Source organism: Thalia democratica, chromosome 8 (assembly GCF_965202585.1).
Source record: "Thalia democratica chromosome 8, ktThaDemo2.hap1.1, whole genome shotgun sequence".
Taxonomy (NCBI): domain Eukaryota; kingdom Metazoa; phylum Chordata; class Thaliacea; order Salpida; family Salpidae; genus Thalia; species Thalia democratica.
In genome coordinates this window covers 41,350,322-41,377,613 of record NC_139172.1, presented here as the reverse complement: position 1 = coordinate 41,377,613, position 27,292 = coordinate 41,350,322, and the positions used below count along the sequence as shown (strand labels likewise).

Sequence of the window (27,292 nt, the reverse complement as noted above, 5' to 3'; positions counted from 1 at the left end):
TTTTCAACTCATTTTTCCATACCTGGTACAACTGCGAAACATATGTAAAACAACTTATTATATAAATGTCACTTACGTTTATATAAAAACAAAAACCTTGTACACGTGAAAATCGTTGTATAATTCAAAATATCTATAAGTGACATAAAATGTGGACAAAGTATTTTCTACTGATACAATTTTCACACTTTTAACACTCTCTAAACTTATATAAACTTTCACAGCTGTATGATATTAAACACTTTGATGTTAAAGGAAGTTATTAAAAAAGCACACGTTTGTATTTCAAAGAAAACATAAGAAAAGTGTTATATAAATAGTAGTTGTTATCTGTTATTTTGTCTACTTTTTATTAGTTATAATTTTAAAAGTCAGTTGGTTTATTATTCATTTTATTATATGCAACCCTGTAATGCATAAATCCTTTCCTAAAGTATTAAGTAAGAAATGCTAAAGTTAAAAAGCGTGAGATCTTAAATAATCTTTTAACCTTTAAGTTCTTTTAAACTCGGACAAACTTTAACATTTTTGTAATCTTTAACACTTTGATGTAGTGTGAAATGGAACAAATTCTTGATAAAACCTCATATATACTAGCTTTTGAACTGTTGCAAACTCAGACCGTTTTTAAGCTTATGTGCTTTAAAAGAAGTTACAAAGTATTGACTAAAAATTGTGTTCTCAACTTTGATAAAAAAAAAGTATAAATTGGGCTACTCGCAGTAGTTGTAAAACTTGCTATATATATAAATTTGTAGAAAGAATAAAAGAAAACAAGTAAACATAACAAACTTACCATTAAATATTGATGCAACCTTTTACACTGTTTTAAACTCATGCAATTTTCACACTTGTAAAATATACTAAAGCGTGTGAAAGTTATCTTGAAACTGTATAACATTGCAACATCTTGTTATTGTGACGTAATGTGTTTGCATGGTAAGAAGTTATTATGACGTAACAGACGCAGTCAACCGCGAAGGGACGATTTACGAGCAAGACGCCGAAAATGTGCTGGAAAATTTGGAAGAGGAAAATTTACAAAGTAATGAAATTGAAAATAACCAAGACGAACAACTTAATTCTTACGTTAGTTTTTTTAAATTACTAGCTAAATATTATGTAAGTTTATTTAGTAATTATGCTAGTACATTTTTTTATTTACCTGAAAATTTTTTGGACCAAAGTTGTAAGTATGCATTATTAATTATCTAAAAAAACTGATGCATATTTTAAAATGGTTAATTGCTACCGTATCTTACCTGTCAATTTTTTTTTTGGATATGGAAAAACTATTTTTTGTCTTCAATTTAAAAGTATTAAACATAATATTATTCGAAAAAACATCTTTCATTTCAACACGCTTACTAGTGGCTTGATTAAGTTAAGTTTTCAAAAAGCTCCGTTTAAAATAAGTTATGTTCATATTTTCATGCCACAAACTATTTTGAATATTTTTCATGCTTCCTTTTCCAAGTATCAGCTCCATCATGTTCGTCACTGAGCCGTGCAAATTTTGCAACATCAAGTTTGTAATACACAAAATTGTTTGTTATGTAAGGTTTTGTGGTTGCCACTTTGTAAGTCCTGTTTTGTATATCTGTCATTTATATCCGCACTACCTTTTGTATGGAATATAAAGTAAACAGTTTGGTTTTTCTTCGAACAACTTCTGTTTGACAAACAGTATTATTTTTTTAGTAATAGTTTTTAATAAATTTTTACCTGTTTGAAAATTACCTATCATAGTATTTTTGAAGATATTTTTTGATAGGTGTATTGAATTTTTTTAAATTGACCTTTAAATTTATTTATTTTTAGAAAAACTTTCTCATTTTTTGTTATGTTATATTTTCCAACAAAACCCAGTACTCTTATGACGACATAAACCTCGTTGACGACGTCATGGGGTTTCTCGATGACGTCACTGAAACCAGTGTGACGTCAGGCGAAGAAATTACTTCACAAAGGCACGATAGTGTGACGTCACAAGCAGACGAGTATTTTGAGGACAGTTACTACGGAAGCCTCACTTACCTGGTTGAAGACGATTTGGAAGATTACTTGTTTCAAGTATGACGTCACAAAGAGCTATTAATTTGTTTTAATTTTTGTGGTTTTGAGTAAATTGTTATAATGTTTTCAATCAATTTTATTATTTAAATAATTAATTTAATTGTTTTGTGGAGTGAAATAATGTTTGTTACCAATTGATTAAAACTTTACGTTCAAATTGGATGCTTAAACTTTCAAAATAATTTTTTTTGTGCATAATTGAAATTTATTTTTCATGAAATCCTATTGTGTATAGTTTTTATATAACTTTTTTTTAAAGGTTTTTGACAATGAACCTTAAGTGACAACGGAAACTATGTTTTTGTTTATGTTTTAATTCATTCTTAAATACTTTTTACTGATGTATAAATTAATTTTTTTGTTAAATAGAAATTAAATCATTTTAAACTGTTTTATTTACTTATGGTTGCCAACGAGTATGTATTCAATTTACTATTTCAACTTTGTTTTTACTTAATTTAATGAATTCTGTTTGAGTATTTCGTTCTTGTAATTTGTTTATAATCAATTTTTTTCATTTAGATTTAGTAGTTCGATTTGAGTTGTAATTATCATAAACAAGAATAAAATTTATACTAAAAGTTATATGTACTAACAACATTGCCGAACGTAAACACATTAAACTTTTTGTTGTGGTATTTTGCTCATAATTCGTTCCTAATGACATTTGGAATACAATCAAACTTACTGTGTTTTTACATCAATAAAAAAGATTTTTTCTATTTTCCTTGCCAAAAATCCTACAACAAATCCCAAAATACAAAGTAAAAGTAAAGTTTTACTAATGTATTAAAAATTTGATGAATTAAAAAATCATGGTTCATTCTAATTTTTTTTAGTGATTTATTTCAGAGAGACAGCCATTTAAGTGTGTATTTGTTTTATTCACATAAACATGATTATAATGTTTTTATGCGATGCAATATGTTTAATCTTGTCATTTTGAAATTTTTGTGTTCTATACACAATTTTTCTCTTTGATTTTTGAATTAAAAGTATAATTTAAATATAAGTTCTATTTGTTTGTATATGTGAAATATTTATCTGATTTGTAACATACTTGAAAACAGTTTTGTACAGGCAGTGTTGACATATTTTTCATTCACATTTTAATTAATATGCAAATGATTCCGGAAGGTATGATTTTTGAATTTAATTTAGACTTTGTGTTAAAAAGAAGTTTAATGTTATAGAATAAGATTGAACTTTTGGTTAAAACAGTTCATTAAAAATTTGTTACTTTTATGAGAAAAGAAGTTCATTTTCATATGGCATTCGAATTTTATTTTGGCCTTTGTTTGACACTTCTTGACAGTATAAGAAAATCAAAAATTTAAAAAGAAATAACTTTAATTTAAGTACACAAAATAACGCTGGTTTTTATTCATAACAACAGTAAAAAGTTTAAAGATTAAATATTGTGTTGACTTTGCAACATTATAACTTTTTTATGAGATTTTGATACATAAAAACAAATACTGGTTTAAATATTACTTACTTAATTCATTAACTACTTGTTTAAATATATTTTAAAGTCTTGTATTAAAGTAAGTGCCTAAGTATTGTCTTTTTAGTAGCTTGAAAGTATTACAATACATTTAAATGTAATATTTTATTGATTCAACTTTAGCTAAAAGACAAGAAAACTTAAAAGCAATGCTTTAGTTAATTTTTGTTAAAAAGGTGTACAATTGAATGGAATCTAATCGTTATGCCTTCTTTAGAAGTATTTTGCTAACGACAACATTATTGTTGTATACAATAAAATAAATTGGTAAAACAAAATAAATAAAAATAGACATCAATTGAAAAATTTTTTACAAATTTAACAAAAAAAAGAAAATAAAATAAATATGTTTTATTACTTTATTCTATGAAATGTACTAAAATATAGTGTAAGACAGCTTTTTTATGTCAAAAGTAACTTTAAACTTCATAAAAAATTTACTTTCATGGGAAATCAAACTTTTGACTTGGTTTTGGCAGCGCTTAATATATTGACATTTGGTGACAAATTTATGCACGATATCAAGGTTATAACCTGGAAATTAAATTTTGAACTTTTCCACGATGCGCGACTTCTAAATTTTTAATCCGGCAAGATTGCGTTAAATATTCATTAAATAAATTTTATTTGTTTTTTATTAAAGTGCTTTTATTACAATATTTTTTTAGTACAATGGTATTTATAGGGTTGATTATCCTAAGGCTTAAAGTTCAAAACTGAAATCTTAAAGACACTAGCTAAATATAATTTTTTATTTGTAATTTTGTTGTTGTTTTCTAGTGTGTTTTAATAGTGTATCATATAAGTTTTTAGTTAAATAAAAGTTTCAAATTTAAAAGGAATTTGTTTCTAACCACAAATCTCGTTAATAAAAACAAACAAATTTGTCTACCAAATTAACTGAAAAAAAATTAAGTCTGTTTCGTAACTTTTATTTTTTAATTTTAATTCGCAGTTTAAGTTTCGTGTGCATAACAAAGCGAAAGATTACAAGAAAGTGTTTTGTTGTGCTTTTTAATTCGATTAATTTTTGTGAAATCCGATTATGTCAAAGTTTTGTGTTTTGTATATGCATGCGTAAAATTAAAAATTTTTAGTTTAATTTTTATTTTTTTTATACTTTAGTTAAAACTAAACTTTTACCATTCGTACTAACATTTTATTTGATTTTGACTACAATTACGTACGCATTTTCAACGTATCTTTTTCAATTCACTCCTTAAAAGCTTGTATTAATCTTTATTTAGCTGTTTTTAAACTTTTTTTTGTTTTGATTTTTTAGAAATATATCATTTTTCAGTATGAGGGCAATGAAGACATGGGTGAAAACTCGTTTGAAAATCAAGTTAGTTTTTATAAACTTTAATTATTTGTTCGTTATCATAATTTATTTTTCATATAGATATTAAAAACTGATAATATGTTGGTTATAATTGAAATAAAATTAATAAAATAATGTTAAAAATAAAGGTAATATGTTGAATTATATTTTAAGTAGAAAAAGTAGTTCTCAATAAAATGTATTTATTTTACCGCATAAAAGTGATAAAACTTCAGGTGTTTAGTTCTATTTATACATAAAATTATATATATTATATTATATTTAAAATTTACTTTAAAACAAAATTACTATTGTAATAGCAGTTTGATAAGACCTTATCACTGACATTTAAGCACATTAAAAGTAAGTTTGTGAAAACCCAACAAAATTTAAATATTGTTTGAATGTTTTTAGAATTAAAAATTCGACTGTTTTTGTGGTTCCATAACCGCACATAACCATTATTTCAAATTAATTTAATCGCCACCCTTTAATTTTGAAATATTCATAATTTAATATGTATGCTAATTATTCTCTTTTAATACATACATGACAATATTTTTTAATTAAAAAATCTAAGTTTTTATTTGTTTGAAAGTTAATGTCAAACAAATTTTAATTCTGTTATATAAAGCTAGCTTTTTTAATTCTATTTATGTAATACATGACATTTATATTAGAATAACCCTAAACTTATTTTCAACATAACTTTATACATAAATAAAGTAGTTTTGAGTTAGAATTATATTAACACAAAATAAATATTTTTTATTTAGTACAACTTCTGATTTTGTGTTTTTACTACAAGTTCTTGATATTTTAGTATACTTTATTTAAAACACATTACCCATTAATTTAAGATTTTTTCCTGAGGTTTTTATCAATTTAATTCAACTATCGTCTATATATTTTACTTTGTTAAAATGAAAACAACGTTTTTTGCACGAGACAACCGTTTTTACGCTTTTAACTACTACTGCGGGTTTCGTGGTCTTGCTTTTAAAAGGGTTGGATTTGTTTTTGTGTATTTTACGTAACCATACCGCAAAAATTGTGCTTACCAGACTAAATAATTGCGCTGTTTTAAACAACTTATTTTCAGCTGTTCAATTATTTAATGTTGTGCTTTTATTAAAATGAAAAAAAGAAAACAGTAGTCTTATGAATAAAATATACACTACGAATTTAAAAGAAATTGAGCAATTAAAATAATAAATTTTAAATCTATTAATGTAAGTTTAATTTTTTCAAGAAAAATTCTATAAGTCTAGGGATGTAGTGTTTAATATATTATTTCAAGATCTGAAACTGCTTAATTATTGATGTACATACAACAACAACTGTAATGTAATATAGAAAAACAACTGTATTATTCATAATAGTTTACTTGTATAAATTAAAAGTATACTTCTCTTTTTAGTCACAAGTTCACAATTAAATATGTTTTTATAGAATTCTCACCCATGCAATACTTGAAATTTTTTTTAAGCTTCATATTTGGATAACCTATTAACAATAAAATGTTTTTATTGATTCTTGCTTTAATAAAGAAACGAATCTAACAACTTATTATAAGCACGGCAATAACTTGTTATTAAATTACACAATGTGCACAAATATTAACGAAGAAATAAAAGTATTATTGATTATATATTTTACAAGTGTATATAAACTTAACACAAACTTACTTTACCTAACATAAAAATTATTCTGAGTGATATAGATCACACAATTATCAAGTGTGTGTCAACTCAGAAAAAACGTTGAACTGCTTTGTGTTTAATAAATAAACTAAAATACTTTATTTTTTACACTTTTTATGTATATCGATTGTTTAGACTAAGTATGAGTTTATATAAATTCAGCGGGAACCTTTCTTACGCCTATTACTTTACAAAATTGTTTTTAAAACCATATTGATTAGATAAAAACCAAGTTCATACAGCTTATAGCACACTCTTCCTACACTAAAAGCTTTATTATATAAACACAATAGCTTAACAAAGAAGTTATTGTATATTGATTATATAGTGATTATATACTAAAATAAAACATATAAGCAAGCTTTCGTACAAACATAGAGAACAACTATACAACAAGAGCTAACTTTTGGTAGTTGTATCGATTGTATAAGTGTAAAAGTTTATTTAAATTATCGCAATTTTTTCTACATATAAAGCATAGCGCGTAATTATATAACTAATATATAACTTTGATTATTTCTCGAAAGTATATCGATTGTAAAATGTAGGAGTTAATACAAATTAAACAACTTTCCCTACATTCAAAGCGTTGTAGAATGTGTGTTTGTTGGAAACAATGCACGGTGGTGTATATTGAAGAATGAGGCTTATGAATTATAAATAGCTGCTCGAAAACCACTTTTCAACGCTACTCACTGTTTTAAAAGTTGGAATTAATCAATTTGCATATACGAGCGTTATTCTCTTCGTTAATATGTTAATATTTTTTTATTTTTAAAACTTATTTACAGTTGTGTTTATGTGAGGGTAGAAAAGAGGTTTCCTTAAAAACATTTTTCGAGTTTACACTCTTTGGAAAAAAATTTCAATTATAATTATAACAAAATAATTTTTAAAATAAAACTGGTCAAATTTTTCATGGAAGCTAGCACTACTTAGTGTGGCCACTTTCAAATCATTTAAAGAATTGTTAATTTAATAAAGTGTTAACAAAGCTATAATTGCGTTTAATGGATAAATTTTAGAGTTTAACATTAAGCTTATTGTTTTTATCAAAAAATAAAAATTTACAATATTTTTAAAGATGAACGTTTCTAAAGTTGTTTTACACAAAAAACTATTAAACTTACTTAAATGCCTAGAGTATTAAGGAATTTTAAGTTGAAAACTGGTCGAAATATGTAGTCTAGCAAGACATGAAACTTAATAGACAACAATTTGTGTTATTTATGTCAAAGTTTAGTGTAATTTATTAGCTTTAACATCTATTACAATTAATAAAATAGTTAGTTTTTTAAGAAATCATAAGGAAAATATTTTAAATTCTCTACAAGAACAAAACTTTTTATACATAGCTGTTTAAGTAACTAAACTACTATTGAATTTGTTGTCCCTTTTTTATTAGTACGTTCTATTTTATTCTTTAGCAATTAATTCTACACATGTTTTTATTTATATGTAAGCGTTAAATTCGTTTTCATTAAAATAAAAATAATCACAGAACAATGAAGAAGTAGATGAGAGTTCCTACAGAAGTTTTCCGATTGACGAAAATATAAATCAACCAAGTAGTCGAAATGTTACTCTGGAAAGACTGAAAGATGAAAATGTTTGTTTAGTTAATGTTTATTCTATTTGTTGTGCATTTTTATGTATAAATGAAGTAATATCATAAAGTTATTTTGTTTGTAATGCAAAAATATTACAGTATAAAGTTTAGTCTATGTTAGTGTAATTATTGTACTAAAACAAAGACAAATACATACAGTTTAAAACAGTTTATCTTTTTAAAGCGTTTAACTTGCTACATATCTTACAAGGTTATTATAAAATGTAAACAATATTTTAATAACGAATACGGTGTAAGAAACTAGGACATTTAACTCTATTAAAATTCTATTATCAAATAACTTAAATATTTTTTTTATAATAATGATAAATAAAAACAAGTTTTTTGTATGCAAAAGCAATTTTGAAATTGAAAAAAAAATTGAATCTAATCAATTTATATTTTAGTTGTCATAGTAATACAATGAGTAATTGTAAATAGGTTAATAAGCATTGAAATTAAATTAAATTCAAAATAAAACTTGGTAAAACCTGAAATCATGGAAAGATTTAAAAGCTACATATCTGATGTTACAAGTTATTTTCAAGTTTGTTTCTTAATAATACAAATTTGGTTAACGTTTCATTAAATGTTAAAAAAGCAGAAAGTAAAAAAATATGCAAAAAAGAAATAGTAAAACAATAATAGTTTTTAGTGTTATTTTTTTTATCTTGTTGTAAAACTTGTAGGATTAAAAAAAACTATTTTAGTTAATAAGTTATTATTTTGAATTTAAAATTGTATTTTAGGTAAACTAGTTTTTTATATACTAACCTAAAACCAACTTATTAAAAATTTGGTACAATCTTGTATATAAGTAATAACCCTCTTATTTCAAAGTTTGTCAATATGCTAATCATTTTACTAAAGGATCATGTAATTAAGAAATAAAGTAATTAAGTAGCTTTAAAAACTAATCTCTAAGCTTTAATAAGGATAATCTTTTGCATACACTTTTATCTCATAAATCATCAATTAATCAAAACCTCTTGTGTTTCTTGTTTAGGCATTATAATATTATGGTCAATTGTCAAAGTTTCATTTATTTCAAATCTCTAATTTAAAGTGCATAGCATTATTTAAGACATATTGAATTATTTAGTAATGTAAATGCTCGTACTATAAATCAGTGGTTATAATCTTTCTTTCGTTAATAACGATTAAATCCAAAATGCCATTATAATTTTACACTGTGGGTTTATTGTTTTACTGCGTTTATACATGTGCATCTAAAATTACTTAAGTGCAAGCAAAGAAATTTCTTGCTTTTTACAACATTAAATGTACGTTTTTTTTTTATCGTACTAAAACATTTGTGGTTTAGTATTAATATTATGATTCAAATTTTTTAGTCCAGATTTTTATTGTTAATAATATAAAACTTTATGCTAGCTACAAAAAAAAACATTAGTTTAACCTTAAGTTTTAGTTTCTATTTGTTTTACAATAAGAATATGAGTTTCTAGGTAAACACTAATTGGCTGTTTTCCGTTTTCAATTAATCTTTTACAATAACAGGTCCAAGTGTTAAATATTTTAAGTGTCTAGTCTGCCTATTATAACAAGCAACTTAGGTCAGATGTCTGGTTTAGACGTGATCATTATGCTTAAGTTTGACATAGTATGTCAATTGTAAAAATTTTAATAATTTGTCATATAATTTGAAACTTTAAGATGCAAACACAGAATTCCAAACACAAAACGTTTCTTGTTCACACAAATTGATCGACTAAATATTTATTTAAAATATTTTTTTTAATCCTGAAACCACTTAGTTTTTAACCAAGACTGGTTTTGAAGTTATTGATTATGTTTACTTAACTTTAATAACAAAAACTTGGTTAAAAAAATTCACTAAAAACTATATCTAAAAATAATTTTCTAATAACTTGTAAATTTAAATGCATGTACTTTAGAATTTTTTATAAAATAAATATAATAAAAGTAACATAATTAAACATATTACATAAACCTAAGTAATATTAAAGTTAGCTTAAATTTATTTTTACTCTACAACAATGCTGAAAATAATTAATGACTATCAACTAAATTTAAAATTGTACATTAGTTTTAACTGACAAAGTTTTAAAAATTAAAAATGTAAAGGTTTTTTTAGTTTTAAATTTTACTGTCACAAAACTGTTTTAAATATTTTATGAAAAATTAAACAAACTCCTTAATTCAAAAGGTAGCAAAAAACTTTCAAAAGATAAAAAGTAATACTACCAACCTTTTTTATATCTGTTTTACCACCTGTATTTTTCTTTTTGATCCTTCGTTGATCATAGTATCAGTGTCTTGGTTTCAATACAGTTCAAGTTTTAATCAAAAGTCAAAGTTTGAAATATTTCAGATATATTGTCAAGCAAAATACATAGCTTGTCTAAACATAAGTTTTTTTTTGTAGCTGTCAAAAAATATCGTAAACCACTTCTTTTTTGTTTTGTGTTATAACTTTTTCTAATAGATATTCATACTGTGTAGGGTTTTAACTTTCTAGTTTTTTCTATTAACTCAATAGTTCCTTATTGGTATTAAAGAAAATAATAAGTGTATAAACTCGTAGATTGCTTCTATACTGTTCAACTTTTTTTTTAACTTAAACTGTTTTATTAGGATAAATTATTTATTTGCGAATTTGTAATGTAATGTTTTTGATTTTATTTGAGACTATAGCCCCGAAGACCAAAGTCTGCCAAAAAATCAAAACCAATATTTTTTTCAAAAATGTTATATTTAATTCACAAAGTTTCACTACTCATAAAACATGATTAGCTTTACGGAGTCTTAGATTTTAAGTATCACTTGATTACTAATGATTTAAAATTCAAGACTCCGTAGAATTATTCTTCTTTTATAGAAAGCGATAGTTATTTAGTTGTGTAAAATATTTTTCGTTTATAGAACACTTGTTCATCCAAACTCTACTTACTTCCTTATATGTAAATACTATTATTGTTTTGATGCAAATTACATACTTAATGTGTCATAAGTTCAAAAACAGATCAATCACTTTAAACCATCGTAAAATTAGGATGTTTGCCCTAAAAATACTAAACTGTTTTTACTTTAAAGTGGTCAAAACACAGATGCTTATATAAACACAAAAGCAAGAAATTTAATTATCTCTCATTAGTCTGTAACCTATGGTGAAACTTATATAAATTTTAAAAACAATAAAAAAAATTCTGAACTTTCAACAGGTTTCGAGATAACAGTATGAAAAAATAAAAACTTTTTTACAACTTAAAATTTTTTTTTTTTGAAATTAGTGATAAAACTTTAACTTTTGTTGATGTTGAAAAATATTTAGTCCTAGAATTAAATATTTAAAATATAGAAAATATTTAAGAGTTAAAGTTGTATCATATAGTTATATGTAATAACTTTAGTTTTGTTGTTTTGAATAAAAATTTTGAGATAAAGTTGTAAAATGTATGCATTGAAAGTCACAGAGTATGAATAAATAGTAGATTAGTTTTAGTTTGCATTTAGCTTTTGTAACCAAGTTTTTGTTTTTTGAGTAACTTATGAAGTATTGAATAAATATAATGTACCTATTTTTATCCAGTCTAAATTCACAATATATAACTACTTTGTTTAAAAATGAAAAAGTGTTTGATGTTCAGATATAGTTATATATCAAAAGTAAGATTATAGTTGTAACTACTGATAAATTTACTTATTAAATAACGTGTTAAAAACAGATTCACTTTAATAAAACTAAATTGTTTAACTTTGTAATCAAGTACAATAAAAGCTCTAATAAATGTTATTTAATTTTTTGTCCTAAAATACGACTATACTTGTAAATATAGTTAGTATTTTTAATCATTTCAAACCAGTTTCTATGCAAGCATTTAATTCACTATTCAAACATTTTTACAACTATAAATAATGTTCATATCTATTTCTACATTAATATATTATTTCCAATGTTGTATATTTTAAAACTTATATAAAAGTTTAAACTACTATTTTTTATTTGTTTTTTAATTTTTGTTTATTATGGCTACTCGATAAAGTTTTTTTAAAAACCTAAATTTCTAACAAAGATTTCATTAAGTTGAACTTTAAAGAATTTTTATGATAAAAACTCTTAAAAAATGAACTTACAGCTTATATTTTTATTTTTCAGAATTCAGATGATCACAGGTCTTGGGCGAGCAGTGAATGGGACAACTCTACGGACGATGATCTCGATAATGACGTCATAAACAACATTAGTGACGTCACAATCAAGAAGAGAGCGTCATCTGATGACAACTCCATGAGGTTCCAGAACAGGGTTAATATTTTTTATAAGAATATATCTAAGTTGATGATAACTTTTTTTTAAAGCTGAGTTTGTTTTGAATTTGAAAATAATTTTCATTAGAAATTGTTATAACTTTATTTTTTAATGTAGATAAGATTTATCCTCTATGTAGTTTTAAATAATTAGTTTTAAGAGTATAACTAAAATACTTTTTATTAAAATAAATATCAGCTTCATATGTATGCTGAAATAAAGTTTGAGATACAACACGATAATATATAAAGGTTAATTAAGTTCAAACAAAACAAAGAAAGTTTAAAAATACGAAATTATTACTAAACTGTTTTTAATGTGTCTAGAAAAAAATAGTACTAAACTTAAACTTAAATAAACATAAAAAATAATGTAAACCTCTTAGTTTAAAAAGTATGTCTTAAAAACTTTAACACAATAATTCTGTCATAAAATAAAGTTTCTTTTAAACTCTCACCTACATAAAATATAATTTTAAATAAAAAAGCTTTGATTCCAACTATGTTTTGTATAAATATTTTCATAGTTTTAATCTGTTAAAGATTATAAAACTACTGTGATGGTATACATAGAATAATTCCTTGTTTATACCAAAACTAAACTGAATTAAAAATGGTTAAATATTTTTAAATTAGCTTTAATACATAACAACAATAATTAAGCAGAAATTAAACTGCATTGTACTAACACTATTAAAATTCGTAACCAACTATTGAGATAAGGAAATGTTTCAAAATGTTTACTACAGTAGATTTAATTTATGTTTATCTTTTGTAGTAATAGTTTAATTCAGATTAATCTGTGCTGTAGTATTATTTTTACGTTTCTTACTGTTTTTGTAATTTTTCAGCATTAAATAATTTTATTTAAACAAAATTAGATGTCATGTTTATTAGTGTAAGTACCTAATAGTTGTTTATAAAAATTGTGTTTTATACTTTGATACGATTTTTAACCATAATAAAACTAAAAAGTAAAAAGGTTTTCGCTAAGATTTTATTTTTATCTTTTAGCAAATAAGTATGTCTACAGTTTATTAACTTCAAAAATTACTGAGATTTAACTTGAAGAATTTATTTAAAACACTATTTTATGTTTAAAACTTAAAATAACTTGATTAAATTTGCAGATGAGCAGAAACTTTCAGTCGTTCAGATTCTGGGACAGGTCAAGAAATCATAAAAAACAAGGTAAATATGTTTATTTTTTTACATAATCAAGCAATGAAATTTTATGGCAAGTAAATTTAGAGTAAAAGTAGTGTTGTCGTTTTCTTATTATTTTTTTTTTAGTTTTCTGAAAGGCAAGTTCGATTTTTCTTTAATTTTATAAATTTTAGAAAAAAAAATATAACTTGTTTTTTATAAAGTTTATTGTTTTTTTATAAATTTATATTTTGGCTATCAACTGTGTGTGTTACACAGGCAAAAAACTATTTTTCTTTGTAGTAATTTATTACAAAATTATGTGAACTGAAAGTTGGAAGGTCTTGTACTTTAAATTTAATAGATTCTGAGTTTGCTGCCAGGAAATTATTCCAGCCATTATATTGTTTTTTACCTTTACTTTTGTTGATGAAATATATATATATATATATATATATATGTTTATTTCTTGAATTTTTATTGGTAATGATTTTCCGATAACTTCTATAAAACAGATATTTTTAATTTTTCTACGGTATGTTAAGTATATACTGTTTTACTACATTTTAAGAACTTTAATTGTAGGCATGGAATAAAAACTAAGTTTAAGAATTTTATTTATTAGTTTTTTTACAAAAGCCAGTTCACTAGGTAGTTGTGTACAAATACCTTGAAAAAGTTTTATTAAGGTAAATTTTGTTTATTTATAAATGTAATTGAATTATCACCACATGCCTTATGATTTAATATAAAAACTAAATATACTAGTGGAAAATTTTATGCTTCAGAGGCTATAAAGTAGACTATTGCAATGATTAATTGAAATATTATATTAAATTTAGTCTGGAACATTTTTTTATTGGAAAAGTTTCAAGTCTGATGCTTTTGCCAAAAAATATTTATAATTTTATTTGATATAACTTTTTCGTTTTTCAATTTTGTACTGGTTTAAACTGTTTTAAATTTTCATTTAAAAGTATTGAGTTTTTATTTTAGTTTTTTTTTTATATTTTTTAAAACTATAGTTTATTTTTATAAGTCACTTTGGACTTCTTCTTATAAGATAAATTAAAGTTTAAATATAATATTTTTGTACAAGAAATGAACATAATAATATTGTTTTATTTAGTCTGGAATTTTTTCAGTCTGAGACTGATGCCAAAATATATATATTTGTTCTATATATATATATATTTATGTTCGCTATTTGTAGTTTATATTGTTATAATTTTTTATCTATTTTAATTTGGAAAATACTATTTAATACTTTAAATACGTTTGTGGTGTTGCTCCAAAAAAAATAAAATGTTCTTTCTAATCATTATAAATTCGTATAGCTTTTATTAAAGAAAGATTTTAAATCGTCGAAAAAAAATGTATACTTATTTTTATATAACACATAAAAACAACGTTATTATATCTTTCTATAAAGGTAAACAAACGACGCTAAATTTTTTTTGTTTGTTGAAGTAAGACTTATAAATTTCTTAAATTTAAAGTCTTTTGATAGAATGATTAAAAAGCATATATAGCTTTAAAAAAAAAAACTTTTAAGAAATTTAAAATTTGTGATATCATTATTAAGTTTGGGATCAAATATTAAAAAATTAAATTCTAAAAGCTCATTTGTTACATGCAATTTTTTTAGCAATCATATATTAATTTAATCAATGAACAAAGGTTATATTTTTTTTTGTAGAGCGATAAAAGAGTAATGAAAATTCTTATTGATATAAGACTTTTTTAACTACAATAACTTTAAAATTCGAACTGATCTTTTTATTAACTAATGTTGACGATGTTAAAAAATAGTCTAACATATTAAAACATGTTAAGCGCTTACACGGTCATATTGTATTTAGTGACGTCATAAACGAGTTACTTTGATACTATAGAGAAATAAAAACAATCATAACTACTGATATTTAAGTATATTTTAGAAAACCAACAAAATGTTTAATTCCAATTTATTTTAAAGTAACTTGTTAGTCTATATTTAAACAAAAATATACGTCAAATACCCGAATTTATATACAAATTGTAATACTCTACTGACTTCAGACTACTTACAAGTTTATTTATATATTATAGCAAACTTATTAATTATTTTCTCCTTCCAGATTCCTCCCCACCCTCGCCTCAGGACGACCCCTCAACCGACAACTTCATCTCATTGAACCACTCCCGGACCCTGAAAAACCTGAGGAGGGCCCAGTTACCCCCAACCCCTCCCGACACACCCCAACCCGAACCTGAATCAGGAGGTCAACCTGAATCAAAACCTGATTTGAGGTTCAAAAGGAAAAGGAGGTACATTGTCAAGTCGATAATTGAAACTGAAAATTCCTACCTGGATTCGCTGATCAGACTTGATAATGATTACAAGTTGGTATAAGTTTGAAATTTAAATTAATTTAAATACTGTTTTAGTTTTTATGGAAAATACTATTTTAGGCTCCTTCATCATACTACACAGTAATTTGAAGTTTTATTAGTTTTGGTGAATTATTTTTTAGATGATTTCAAAAATTGCACTGGATTTTTAATAACATTTTATACAAATTTATGGGTTATTTGATTAGTTAAAATGTGCTTATAATTTTTTATCAATGTTCTTGTAAAAAAGTATATTTTTTATATACAAACTTTCATAGTTTTTTTTTCCGCATACAGGCACTCCTTACTGGAATCGAAGATGTTGCACAGTGACGTCACAGAGAAGATGTTTTACAAAGTATCGGATATACTGCAGTGTCATCAGTTGTTCCAGATATCACTCGCACAAGCGGTTGAACAATGGGATGATACTGAATGTATCGGGGAGACATTTGTTGCGAGTGTGAGTTTTTTATTGTAAATAAAAAGTATGCTTTTTTTACTAATTTATTTTTTAACGACATTTTTATTTGACACTCTTGTTTACCCCTGAAGAAGCAAAATAATCCTTGCTAAAAAAATTTATTATTTTGCAAACTACAATGTTTAACTAGATACATTTATTTATTACACAATACAAACAAGATACCCTAGCTGCTAATTTTAAAACTTGTCAAAACTGAAATCAACAAAATACTTTCATTAGTTTTCAAAATCGATGGTGTTGGAATGTTACGGTGCTTACATCAACAACTTCCCCGTTGCCATGGAAACTGTCAGAAAGACCTGCGTCAGAAAGCCCCAGTTCCTTGCGTTCCTGAAAAGAAACCAGGAAATATCTAGTTCAAGGGTGAATTTGTACGGATTGATGCTGAAACCGGTGCAGAGATTCCCGCAATTCATATTGCTCATTCAAGTTTGTTATTATATGTTTTGTTGAAATAGCTTCATAAATGGAATACATACTATAAAATATAATTTGATAATAAAAAGTTTTAATAATATTCTGTTGTTTAAAACTAGCTAGACAACTTTGTGCGGAGATTTCAATACAACTCTTATTGCTTGTACAAGTTTGTTTAGTCTAGTTACGTTAGTATAAGTCATAAAGAAAAAAACTGTTTTACTTTATATAGTGTCAGTGTAGTAACTTGATCTTTTTTCTAGTTTAAGCTAACGAAAAATCATTAAAAAGGTTCTACTTTATGACGAGATGTAGTCATAACTTAAACTCTTAGTAAAAAATAAGCCGTAGGTTTATACAAAACATTAACGACTAAACAATTTATGTTGTATTTTTTTATAATTAAGAAATACCCACAGGATTTACTGAAACACACGCCAGAGGATCATCAGGACAGATTGCAACTTCAACTTGCCCTGACAGAATTGGAAGTATTGACTGATAGGTTTGTTGTTATAGTTTTAAAAGGAATCTTTTTGAAGATATTTTGGTTCAACTGTTTATTATGCAGTAGCATTTCTGACTATATTTTGGCAAACTAGAAAAATTTAAATTAAACATTGCAAATTAAGTTTGTAAAATATTTTAGGTTGAACCAGCGAAAAGCAGATGAGGAGAACAAGCAAGACCTGAAATTCCTGATTGAAAATTCTAATTTGAAGTTACCACCTAGCAAGGGAAAAAAGAGAAAACTGCTGAGGCAAGGTTGGTAAAAATAAATATAGTAAAGTAGTATTTTAATTTTTTAAAAATTAGAACTTCTCAAGTAAAATATTATTGTATCGATAGTACATGTGTCAGTAAGTTAACTAAATACTATTTTATGTATAAAAAGAAAACTTCTGCCGCATAGTTTTCATACTAAATAGTTCAATAAAGTATTTCTATAAAAATTATTTTTATATATTTTATATACATTTTAGACTGCAAAGTGCTAAAGTATCAATACAAAAAAAGTTCAAATACTTTGACGATTACATAAAAATATATTCAAATATTTATTAAATTATAAAGTTTTAAAAACAAATCATCTTAATTAGTTTTTTATGCAACAATTATTTTTGTCAATGTGTAAATAAAATTTATCAACAGGAGACATTCAAGAATGTGAGCATAATGTAGACGGATTATTAGAAAAGTTAAGAAATTGCTCGTTAATTTTGACCAATGATATGCTTATTTGTTGTGCTGTTAGCGCAAGGTAATTAATAACAGTATTGTATATAAAAAACATATAAATTAATAAAAAACTTAAATACGATTTTTTTATATTAACCAATGATATGCTGTGCTTTTGGCGCAAGGTTTGTAAAAATTGTTTTTTATGTCCTCATACTTAGTATAAGTTAATATAGTTCAAAAAAATTAAGTTTGTTATTTTTTGAACATGGTCATATCTTCTTAAAATTAACTAACTAATCAAATCGAACATTTAAACAGAAACAGCATGAGAATCGGATCAACAAACACTAGAGACAATCTTACGTACAAGTTGAAATGGAGGATTGATTTGAATGAAATAGAAGTGTTTGACGGAGTCCAATCTCACAAGCAGCAGCATAATATACAACAATTGCATCAGGATTATATTACTCTGCAGAGAATGAGTTGGTGTTTATTAAGTGTTATTCCAGTAAAATTACTACCTAGACAGAAAACTTTGTTAGTGTTTACAGAACTTGATTTTGCACAAAAAATCTAAGAATATAAGATAATTATTTAATAAAGTAAAACCTTTGAGATTTGCTTCTTCACTAATTTTATGATTAGTTGTATACATGAAATTTAACTTTAAAAAGTCCTTGTGTTTTTAGAAACTTTTATTCTTTAATTGTTTTGAAGGAGTTATAAACCGTATCATTAAAAATTTAGTTAATCATTTAAGTGTTTAAAAACTTTTTTTTTGACATATACCTCAAAGTTAATTGTATAACTATCTTATTTTAACAGTGACAAACTGTAAAACTGGCATGTTTAGTTATGAAGAATTTAATCATCTAAATATAAAAATCTTACCTAAAGCTTAGCTTTGTATCAAAACTAAGAATAAAAAGTTTGAATAAAAATATAAAAACAATAAAATTTCATTATAACAGGCAAGTTATCAGGAAAGTTGAAGCTGGATTACGACGGAATTCAAACTTCGACATTCGAAAATTCAATGAGAGAAGTAGAAAAGATGATCAGAAAAGCGGAGCAAGATGCAAGGAATCCCAAACATTTCTCAATAAGTGTTACATTTCCCTGGAAGTATGTTGTTTTTTTCTTTGTAAATTGAATTTAGAATATTTTAGGAAGAGTTTTTCAATTTTTTTTGTTAGAAAGATTAGTTATTCCTATAAATAGACAAATACCTGAAAGTGTTTTAACAAACTTAATGATAATATACAATTCCAAAAATCCTTCACATCGCATCAAATAACCCTGATTTAACATGTTGTTCAATGCACATCTAAGGAAAGTTAGCTTATAGTTGATAAAATATTCGAGGAATTACTAAATCCAAAATTAGTGTCACTATTAGACTTCAGTCGGTACTTATTTATCTTTGGCGAAAAATGAAATTTCTAAGTTTAGATGAAAGCATTTTTCATTAAACTGGAGAAAATTATGATTTGAATACAAATGAATTCTGGATAGACATAAATTTTTTATAGAAAATAAATTATTAATTTAAGCCATAAAAACGCAAGTGATTTACTTTGACATGTTAATTAATACAGTGCGTACTTATAAAGTAGTAAAAAATAAAGGCTTGATTTTGTTTATTTTATTTTGTAAAGAAATAAAGTGGTCTTAAGTTTTCAAGACCTATAGTTCATTTATAATTTTTTCACTGACGCAATAAACATATTTTTTAATGAATAAAAATAAAATGACATTAATTAAATTTTCTTAGCATAAATAATTTAAACAACATATCATTTCTAAGTGTGTTCAAATACCCAAAAGCTTAAGACTTTTGTCTAGTTTTCTGTGCAAAAAAAAATTATGTTTTAACTCATTACTCAAGTATATCTATAAGTTAAAAAAAATATTAGCGTGTTTACTTGGAGATAAATTAATGCTAATAAGTATGTTTACACTTAATAAAAACAAATAAACTAAATTATTTCACAAAGTAGTTTTATTTTCTGTAACAAAACATCATATTTTTTTTTAGGTCAAGTTTCACGAATAGAGCTTTGGTATTTTCGTGTGTTACTCAAAAAGATGAATGGTTTGAACAAATTAAAAATGCGAAACTTTCAATTTGTAAGTTGCTTTACATCTAAAAGTTATATTTTTTGTTTATATATTTTGATGTAATTTACTTAAACATGTATAAATTCAATGTATAAATTAATTACATAAAACATATATCTGTAATAATGGTTTTGTTAAAGTTACATGCAAACTTACTGTTTTTAAGAATTGTTTAATATTTTTTAATAAAGTACTTTTTAAATATTAAAGTTATAAAATTGTAAAAGTTTAAGTCTTCGTTTACTTAAACTTTAAAGTATATATTAAATTCATTTAAACTATACCAACAGCTGTGTATTCTAACTAGCCTGTGAATTTATTTATTATTAAGAGTCAAAAGTTTATTAAACTAATTGAATTAATACATATTACAGTTTTTATAAACTTCAACTTATAACCTCTTTTGCTCGCCAATTTGATATTAGATTTAATATAAAAAAATACAAATAACAAATTATTTTTATATTCTGGTTTAACTATTAACAGAATAAAGTGCTATGTATTTTCAGTTCACTCATATAAACCTTTTTTTAAACCTATATTACAACTATGAATATAATCTATTATTTTACACTTCTTGTAACCCAATTAAACATATTTACCACTTAACAGCGCCAACTAACGTTGATTCTTGGCACACTTGTGACAGCGTGGCTGATCCTTGGAAAAGTCCCTTGTACATAAGAACCGTTCCCGCCCATTCCACATATGACACGTTACAGGTAAGAGTGTTTGTTTGAAAATAAGGGTAAACGTTTTATAAACAATTAAAAGTTCTTGCTGAAGTTTGTAAGGTTTAATTATCTATAAAAGATATAGTAACAATTTTATTTTGTTTTAAACAAACAATTATGTAACTTTTTTTCATATTTTATCGTTTTAACCTGTAAAGCTTTTCAGAACTTTATAAAGCCTCAAGTTTTAATAAAAATTTATGTTTAGTATATAGTTTACAGTTAAAATTTAGTAGGAGCAAAGTCAAAGGTCTTTGTTCAATTTTAAACATAATCTATATCTGTATTCACAATCTTCAATGACTATTGACTACATTACTTTTTTTTTTTTTTTTGAACTTTTGGAGAAAAATGAAAAATTTTGATGTAAGCCAAAAAAATTTATATATTTAATATTTCTAAACCATCTGAAATTAATATATTCTATCCACAAGGTGGAGTGTGGTCACGCATTCATGCAATCGCTTCAAGTGACACTTTTATGGTTGTCATGCCAATCGAGCGTGGGGTCAATCGTCAGTGTTTATTACGTCACAGAACTCACAATCGAGAAAGTGCACGTCATGCAGGTGATTAAGAGTAAATTTTAATTAGTTGAATATTGAAACATAGATAAGTATTACTATTTTTTGATTTTTAAAATGTGAAGCATATTTGATATTCAAATTAAGAATTTTTTTTTTACATACTTAGATCGATGTCATTATCTACTATTTTATTAACTTGATTTAACTTGTATAGTAACGACAAATCTCATAACATTAGAGAGCAATTTCATATATTTAGAACACTTGTTTCGCTAATGATAATTAAACAGATTGAAAGTAGTTTATTTTTTCGAATTAGTATTTAACTGATAGAGATAAATCTAATACAATACTACTGAAGATAATTTAATAGATCATAACTAATGCCATGTATTTAGGACACTTATTTTACTAATTTAATAGATCGAAAGTAATGTTGTGTGCTTTGAAAATTTAGTTCCACTTATATGAATTTACTAATGACAATTTAACAGATAGAAAGTTAAGTAATGTATTTAGAATATTTTTTGTGTATATTTTTTCGCTAATGACTTTATAACAGATCATAAGTAATTTTAATTGTTTTTACTATTGACAATTTAACAGATCGAGAGTAATGTCATGTATTTAGAATATATGTTTGTATATATTTTTTCACTAATGACAATTTAACAGATCGAGAGTAATGTCATGTGCCTGGAACATTGGAATCCTGACGGTTCAGGTGACACTGTTTGGTTGGGACTCGAATCCGGATGGTTAGTATTTATGACGTCATATCAAATAGATATAATTTAATATAAATTTTCAAGCAATTAATTTTATCATGGCTAAGTTCTTTGATTGAAAATTGCTTTACGCAACCTAATTTAAGAAAAGTAAATAATAACATTATTTCTACAGTTTACTGGAATACACAACCACCTGTGGTCAGTACAGGGCAATAAGCGAGGTCGTCATGCCAACAGAGTCGTCAGTGATGCTGTTGAAATGTCACGAAAATTTACTGTTTGTCGGATTGTTAGAAGGAAAACTGCTCATGTATAGGAGGGAAAGAGGTATGTGAAATTTATAGTATAAAAATAAACTTTAATTACAACAAAATCTTGTTTTTCAATTTCTTAACGTATCACTTTAGCTATGTTACATTTTTATTAAACTGTAGAAATAATTCAACTTTTATCCAATTCAAAATAAAACAATTATGTTCATTTAGTATATTTTTATGCCTTTATGAAACAAAATATTAAAGTTTTGCACATAGATGAATTTTTAGATAATATTTAAAATTTGTGAACTGACCTATGTTTACTTAACAAAGTGTTTTTTAAAGCTAGTTATAGATTAGTTATATATATTTATTAGTAAAATTTTATTTGATGGGAGCACCTGTTGTATCATTTTAAAAACGAGTACTTTATATAGGTAGCAACGGACTAGATCATATATCGTCAATAGTAGCTGGAAACAAACCGCTTTCAAATATTTTCATTATTGACAAGTTTTTGTGGGTTTTCAGCGGAAATGACGTACTCAAAATAAATACTGATCAGTTTGAAGTAGTCAGGTATGACTTCATTAGTTCATTATTAATAAACGAATTATATAATGCTTAACTTGATAATAAAGGATTACTTGTACTAGTAAATCTTAAATCTTTGAAAGTTTTTTGGTCTGTGTTTTAAAATAAATTACTACTCAAAAACTTGTTTTTTCAAAAACAGTTATAAGTAGCCCATGTCAAATAAGATTATTGAAGTAACTTAAAAAACAGCTAGCTGACAAAAAGCGTTTAGTAAGTAGCTATTTTGTATAAAAATTGAAATTGCTATGTTTTTCAACTAAAACTATTTTAAAATCTATTAAATAATTTTAGCACAAGAAACATCCCAGTTGACAACGACGAATCAGAATCACTTAGCAACCGCCATGACAACCACCATGGCAACCAGCATGGCAACCAGCAAGTAGTCACGTGTGTTGCCAGGGTGGGAAGCGGTTTGTGGGTGGCGTTCGAGGGAAAGTGCACCATATCCTTGTATTATTTGCACACTTTGACCAAACTTCAGGAAGTAAACCTGGCCAGGAACGTTCAGGACTTTGTTGCAGGTTTGAAAATATTTGTTTAAACACTTATTATGATAAACAGCTTACTTAATAAAATTAAAGTTTGTATGCTTTGCTTTTTACTTATAACATAATTAAATTGTTGCAAGTTTGAAAATTGTTTTTTGTTACTTTTTTAAAAGGTGAGTCAAATGCGAATTTATGGTTTAAATAGAAAACATAATTTGTCTTTATTTTTTTGTAATTTGATTAAAAAAATTTTTTTAGGTGCTGATTTTTCAACGATCAGGCAGATAGACGAGGGTTCTCACCACGTGGTGTCGCTAGTCGCCCAAAATTCCCACTTGTACGTCGGCATTAGCAACGGTTTGTTGCTATGCATGCCGCTACCCAAGCTGCCCAACTCTGTGCCAAAAATAACAGGTTGATTGTTAATATGAACAATATTTTATTAGTAATTTTCACAAAGTTATTTAATAAGTTTTAATATTCTTTGTTCTGAAAGGACTTTACAATTAACTTTTTCCAAAACACTTGAACAAGTCGTAGCCAATACACTTGTTTTTGTTATTTAAACTTTTGATAAAAAATATTTTAACATATCCTGTAGGTTTCTGCATTACTTTAAATGTTTTTCAAGAGTATAAATCTTTGCAGAGCATTTATTAAACTCAGGTATTTTAGTAACTACGTTTTTAATGATTTAAATATTTTCCTAAAATGTAATTTTGTTTAAATGATAATTAACTAAAACAGGACCCTGCAAAATATCAAAGTACAGTTTGAACGGACCCCTGAAGTTCCTGTTCGCCCCAAAACCCAGTTTTTACAGGGCCCCCGACACCCCCTGTCTTCCTGAAAACCCTCCTGAAATACCTGATGACTGGTTTGTTTACTTGATGTAGTAGAATTGATATTTCAAAAGGTTTTTGTATTTGACCATAAGTTTATATGAGTATACAAAGAAACGTTAATAATTTGTTTGAATATAACAAAAGTTTATAGAAATAGTTTATTCCTAGGATAATGCTTTAATTTTTGATCTAGTTCTATTTGTTCACTTACAGTCTTATAAAGTAATGAAAGCAAAGTACTGAAAAAAAGTACACCCTTTATTAGATTTTCTTAAATACTACATTACATTTAAATTTACCTTAACTTTAACAAAAAGATCTTTTTTTAAGTATTTAACTCCTAAACAAATTTCCAGTTAAAGTAAAAATTAATTAAAGTTATTTTTTTAATAGCAGTTTTGTTGCGCCTCCCGACAAATCGTCCCTGCATCTCCCGCTCTCACCACCGGGTAGTTCCCTAAACAGAATATCAACAGAAGTTGAAGTTATCGAGGAGCACCTGAGTGAAGATGACAGTTTGTACGATTGCAAGGAGATACAATCAATTGTGTCACCACAAAGGGTTAATATTTATTTTGTTTTTATTACCTTATTTATGTGTTTTGTGCTGTAGCAAGAAAATAAAACCCATTGTTTTGGCACAAAGGGTATTTTTTTTATATAATTGCAAGGATTCACAGTCCATATAACTGTAAAAAATAGAGCCTTGTTTTACATACAACCAATTAGAAAGAGCCTATATATGTAAAGCTTATTATACTTCACGCCTACTAAAGTCATTTTTAAATGTTAATGTTATCATTCTGGCTAGCGCAAATGGACTTGAAGAAATTAGCATTTTAATAGCATGCAACCTTTTTGAATTTATGTTTTTAAGTGCTAACAGAGCAATCTTCTGTAACTGATCATTAATAATTGTCAACTTAAATTAACTTTAATACTTTATTTTTATCACAGTTACACAAGTAGACTAAGTTTTTTTAAGTTTTTATAGTGAATTTTTAAGCATGTTTACTGTGTTAACTTCCAAGTTAGCGCAAACAGGCTGGGAGCACTTTGTTTTACATTAGTTCGAACATAAGATGCTTAAATGATGTGACTGATCTAGATAACACTATCATAATCAATACTTTAACAAGCATTAATATAAATATTTATATTCACACAGTTGGCGCAATTAGACTGGGAGCAGGCGATGAAGTCCTCCCACCAGTGCTCTGTGCTGCTAGCGTGCGGAAGAGGTTTCAAGTGGTGGAACGAGAACACCACCAGGCAGGAATGTCAGCCCACCATACTGTGCTGGAAGCACGTGTTCTGAACACATGGAGGGGGTTTTACCCGAATCGAGAGTTTTATGAGAATCAGTAGGAGGAATTAAGGATGCTAAAAAAATAAAACGCTCATAGATAGTAAAACCAAAAAGAAGTTTGTTTAATATTAAGGGGCTGACCTGAGCTAAAACGTTGAGAATGGGCATTTTGAATGAAGTTTTTTATAAATTTTCTTGTTTATACAAATCGCATAAAATTAATTAAGCTTTTGGTTTCATAAACTATAGCTCTCACCAAAACTAATTAAACAATAATAACTGTTAAACAGGCTTTTTATAAGCTAGTTAAATTTTATTCAAAATTTATAAAAACATAAGACAAAATTAGTTTTTGTTTTACTTATATGCAAAAGCCTGCTAGAAAAGGATATTGAGTGTTTTAGAGTTTGTAAAAATTAGTAATAAATTAAAACTTTTTTTGCAGGTAATTATTTTTTTTAACAAATCATTTAATGAAAACTATTTTTAAGCACTCAAAAGCTATAATACACTTAAAACGATGTATGTCCTCAAATAATGATGTTGTAAAATTTTTCTGCTATACAAAAAAAAAAGCTTAAGTTTTATTTACTTCATCAACTTTTAACCAAATTTTAGCAAAAGTTTTTATTAAAATCAAACCTTTTTATATACTTTTTTTAATTGTGAACCTTTTGTTTTTTTTTCCTAACAATTTTAAATGATATTAACATAATTGGGTGCTCTGTTATTTTCTAACAATGTTTAAACTTTTTATTTTTTATTACTGCCGTTCAATCAATACTGTAACATAATTCACCTTACCAAATTTGTATATGACAATTAGTTACTTAACGGTATATTTTGCATAAACTTATTTTTTTTAAGTATCTTAAATATTTTGTGAACACGTTACAATTGACTAAAGAAAATCTTTTTTTGTTTTTTTGTAATCAAGTTTTTTTAGTTTTTTAACGTTACACTGCCAATTTTTTAACATATTATGCGTTGCAATTTGTTTTATTTTTACCTAGAATACATTATTAATCTTGAACTGATTTCGTTTTTAGCTACTAATAAACTATGACTACTTGATTTTTTGTTGTTTTGTTATATTTCTAAATTTCGCCTCCAGTTTTATTTTAATAAGTTTTTGTAAAACTTTAGTATTTCATTCTGTATAAATAACAGTTTACAAAATCGTTTAATTATATTGGCTCTTTAAAAACCTATTAAACTTGTTTTATAAAACTTGAGTTTGAAACTGGCATTTAAAAAATAACGATATATAGTTTTACTTCCATTTATTATTTTGAATAACAAAAAATATTGGTTTTGATTAGCTATACGACACTAATAAATATTGTAATTAAAGTTATCATCACTTCAAACTACACTATTTATATGTTAAGGTATAGGATGTTAAATGTGTATATTCAAAATAAAACGCTTTAACTTCTTTCCGAACTAGGTTAGTTTATTCTTTTCTACTTATTAACTATCATAATCACTAACTAATTTATTTACAAAATTAATAGGATTACCAAAACCGTTATTAATCCTAATTATTAGTTACTTTTTTAT

The 27,292-nt window shown here is 25.4% G+C and overlaps 1 protein-coding gene across 5 annotated transcripts in view; it reads left to right on the top strand.

Annotated features, from left to right (window-relative positions):
• Window positions 1-26,591, top strand: part of LOC145841978 (rho guanine nucleotide exchange factor 10-like) — a 39,206-nt gene extending 12,615 nt beyond the window's left edge. For 3 of the 5 annotated variants that reach the window (XM_082949302.1, XM_082949299.1, XM_082949305.1), the window contains 24 exons: window positions 965-1,089; window positions 4,884-4,928; window positions 8,109-8,216; window positions 12,355-12,504; window positions 13,637-13,697; window positions 15,773-16,037; window positions 16,326-16,491; window positions 16,735-16,944; window positions 17,352-17,437; window positions 17,582-17,697; window positions 18,085-18,193; window positions 18,433-18,599; window positions 19,089-19,242; window positions 20,156-20,247; window positions 20,851-20,960; window positions 21,407-21,541; window positions 22,175-22,257; window positions 22,403-22,557; window positions 22,925-23,066; window positions 23,376-23,608; window positions 23,834-23,989; window positions 24,323-24,452; window positions 24,814-24,982; window positions 25,589-26,591. In XM_082949302.1, the coding sequence (XP_082805428.1) occupies window positions 965-1,089; window positions 4,884-4,928; window positions 8,109-8,216; window positions 12,355-12,504; window positions 13,637-13,697; window positions 15,773-16,037; window positions 16,326-16,491; window positions 16,735-16,944; window positions 17,352-17,437; window positions 17,582-17,697; window positions 18,085-18,193; window positions 18,433-18,599; window positions 19,089-19,242; window positions 20,156-20,247; window positions 20,851-20,960; window positions 21,407-21,541; window positions 22,175-22,257; window positions 22,403-22,557; window positions 22,925-23,066; window positions 23,376-23,608; window positions 23,834-23,989; window positions 24,323-24,452; window positions 24,814-24,982; window positions 25,589-25,738 (3,317 nt within the window). In that variant the 3' untranslated portion in view covers window positions 25,739-26,591. The remainder of the gene's footprint in view (window positions 1-964; window positions 1,090-4,883; window positions 4,929-8,108; window positions 8,217-12,354; window positions 12,505-13,636; window positions 13,698-15,772; window positions 16,038-16,325; window positions 16,492-16,734; window positions 16,945-17,351; window positions 17,438-17,581; window positions 17,698-18,084; window positions 18,194-18,432; window positions 18,600-19,088; window positions 19,243-20,155; window positions 20,248-20,850; window positions 20,961-21,406; window positions 21,542-22,174; window positions 22,258-22,402; window positions 22,558-22,924; window positions 23,067-23,375; window positions 23,609-23,833; window positions 23,990-24,322; window positions 24,453-24,813; window positions 24,983-25,588) is intronic. The other 2 variants (XM_082949303.1, XM_082949304.1) reach the window with 2 other exon arrangements.
• Window positions 26,592-27,292: the final 701 nt, after the last annotated feature.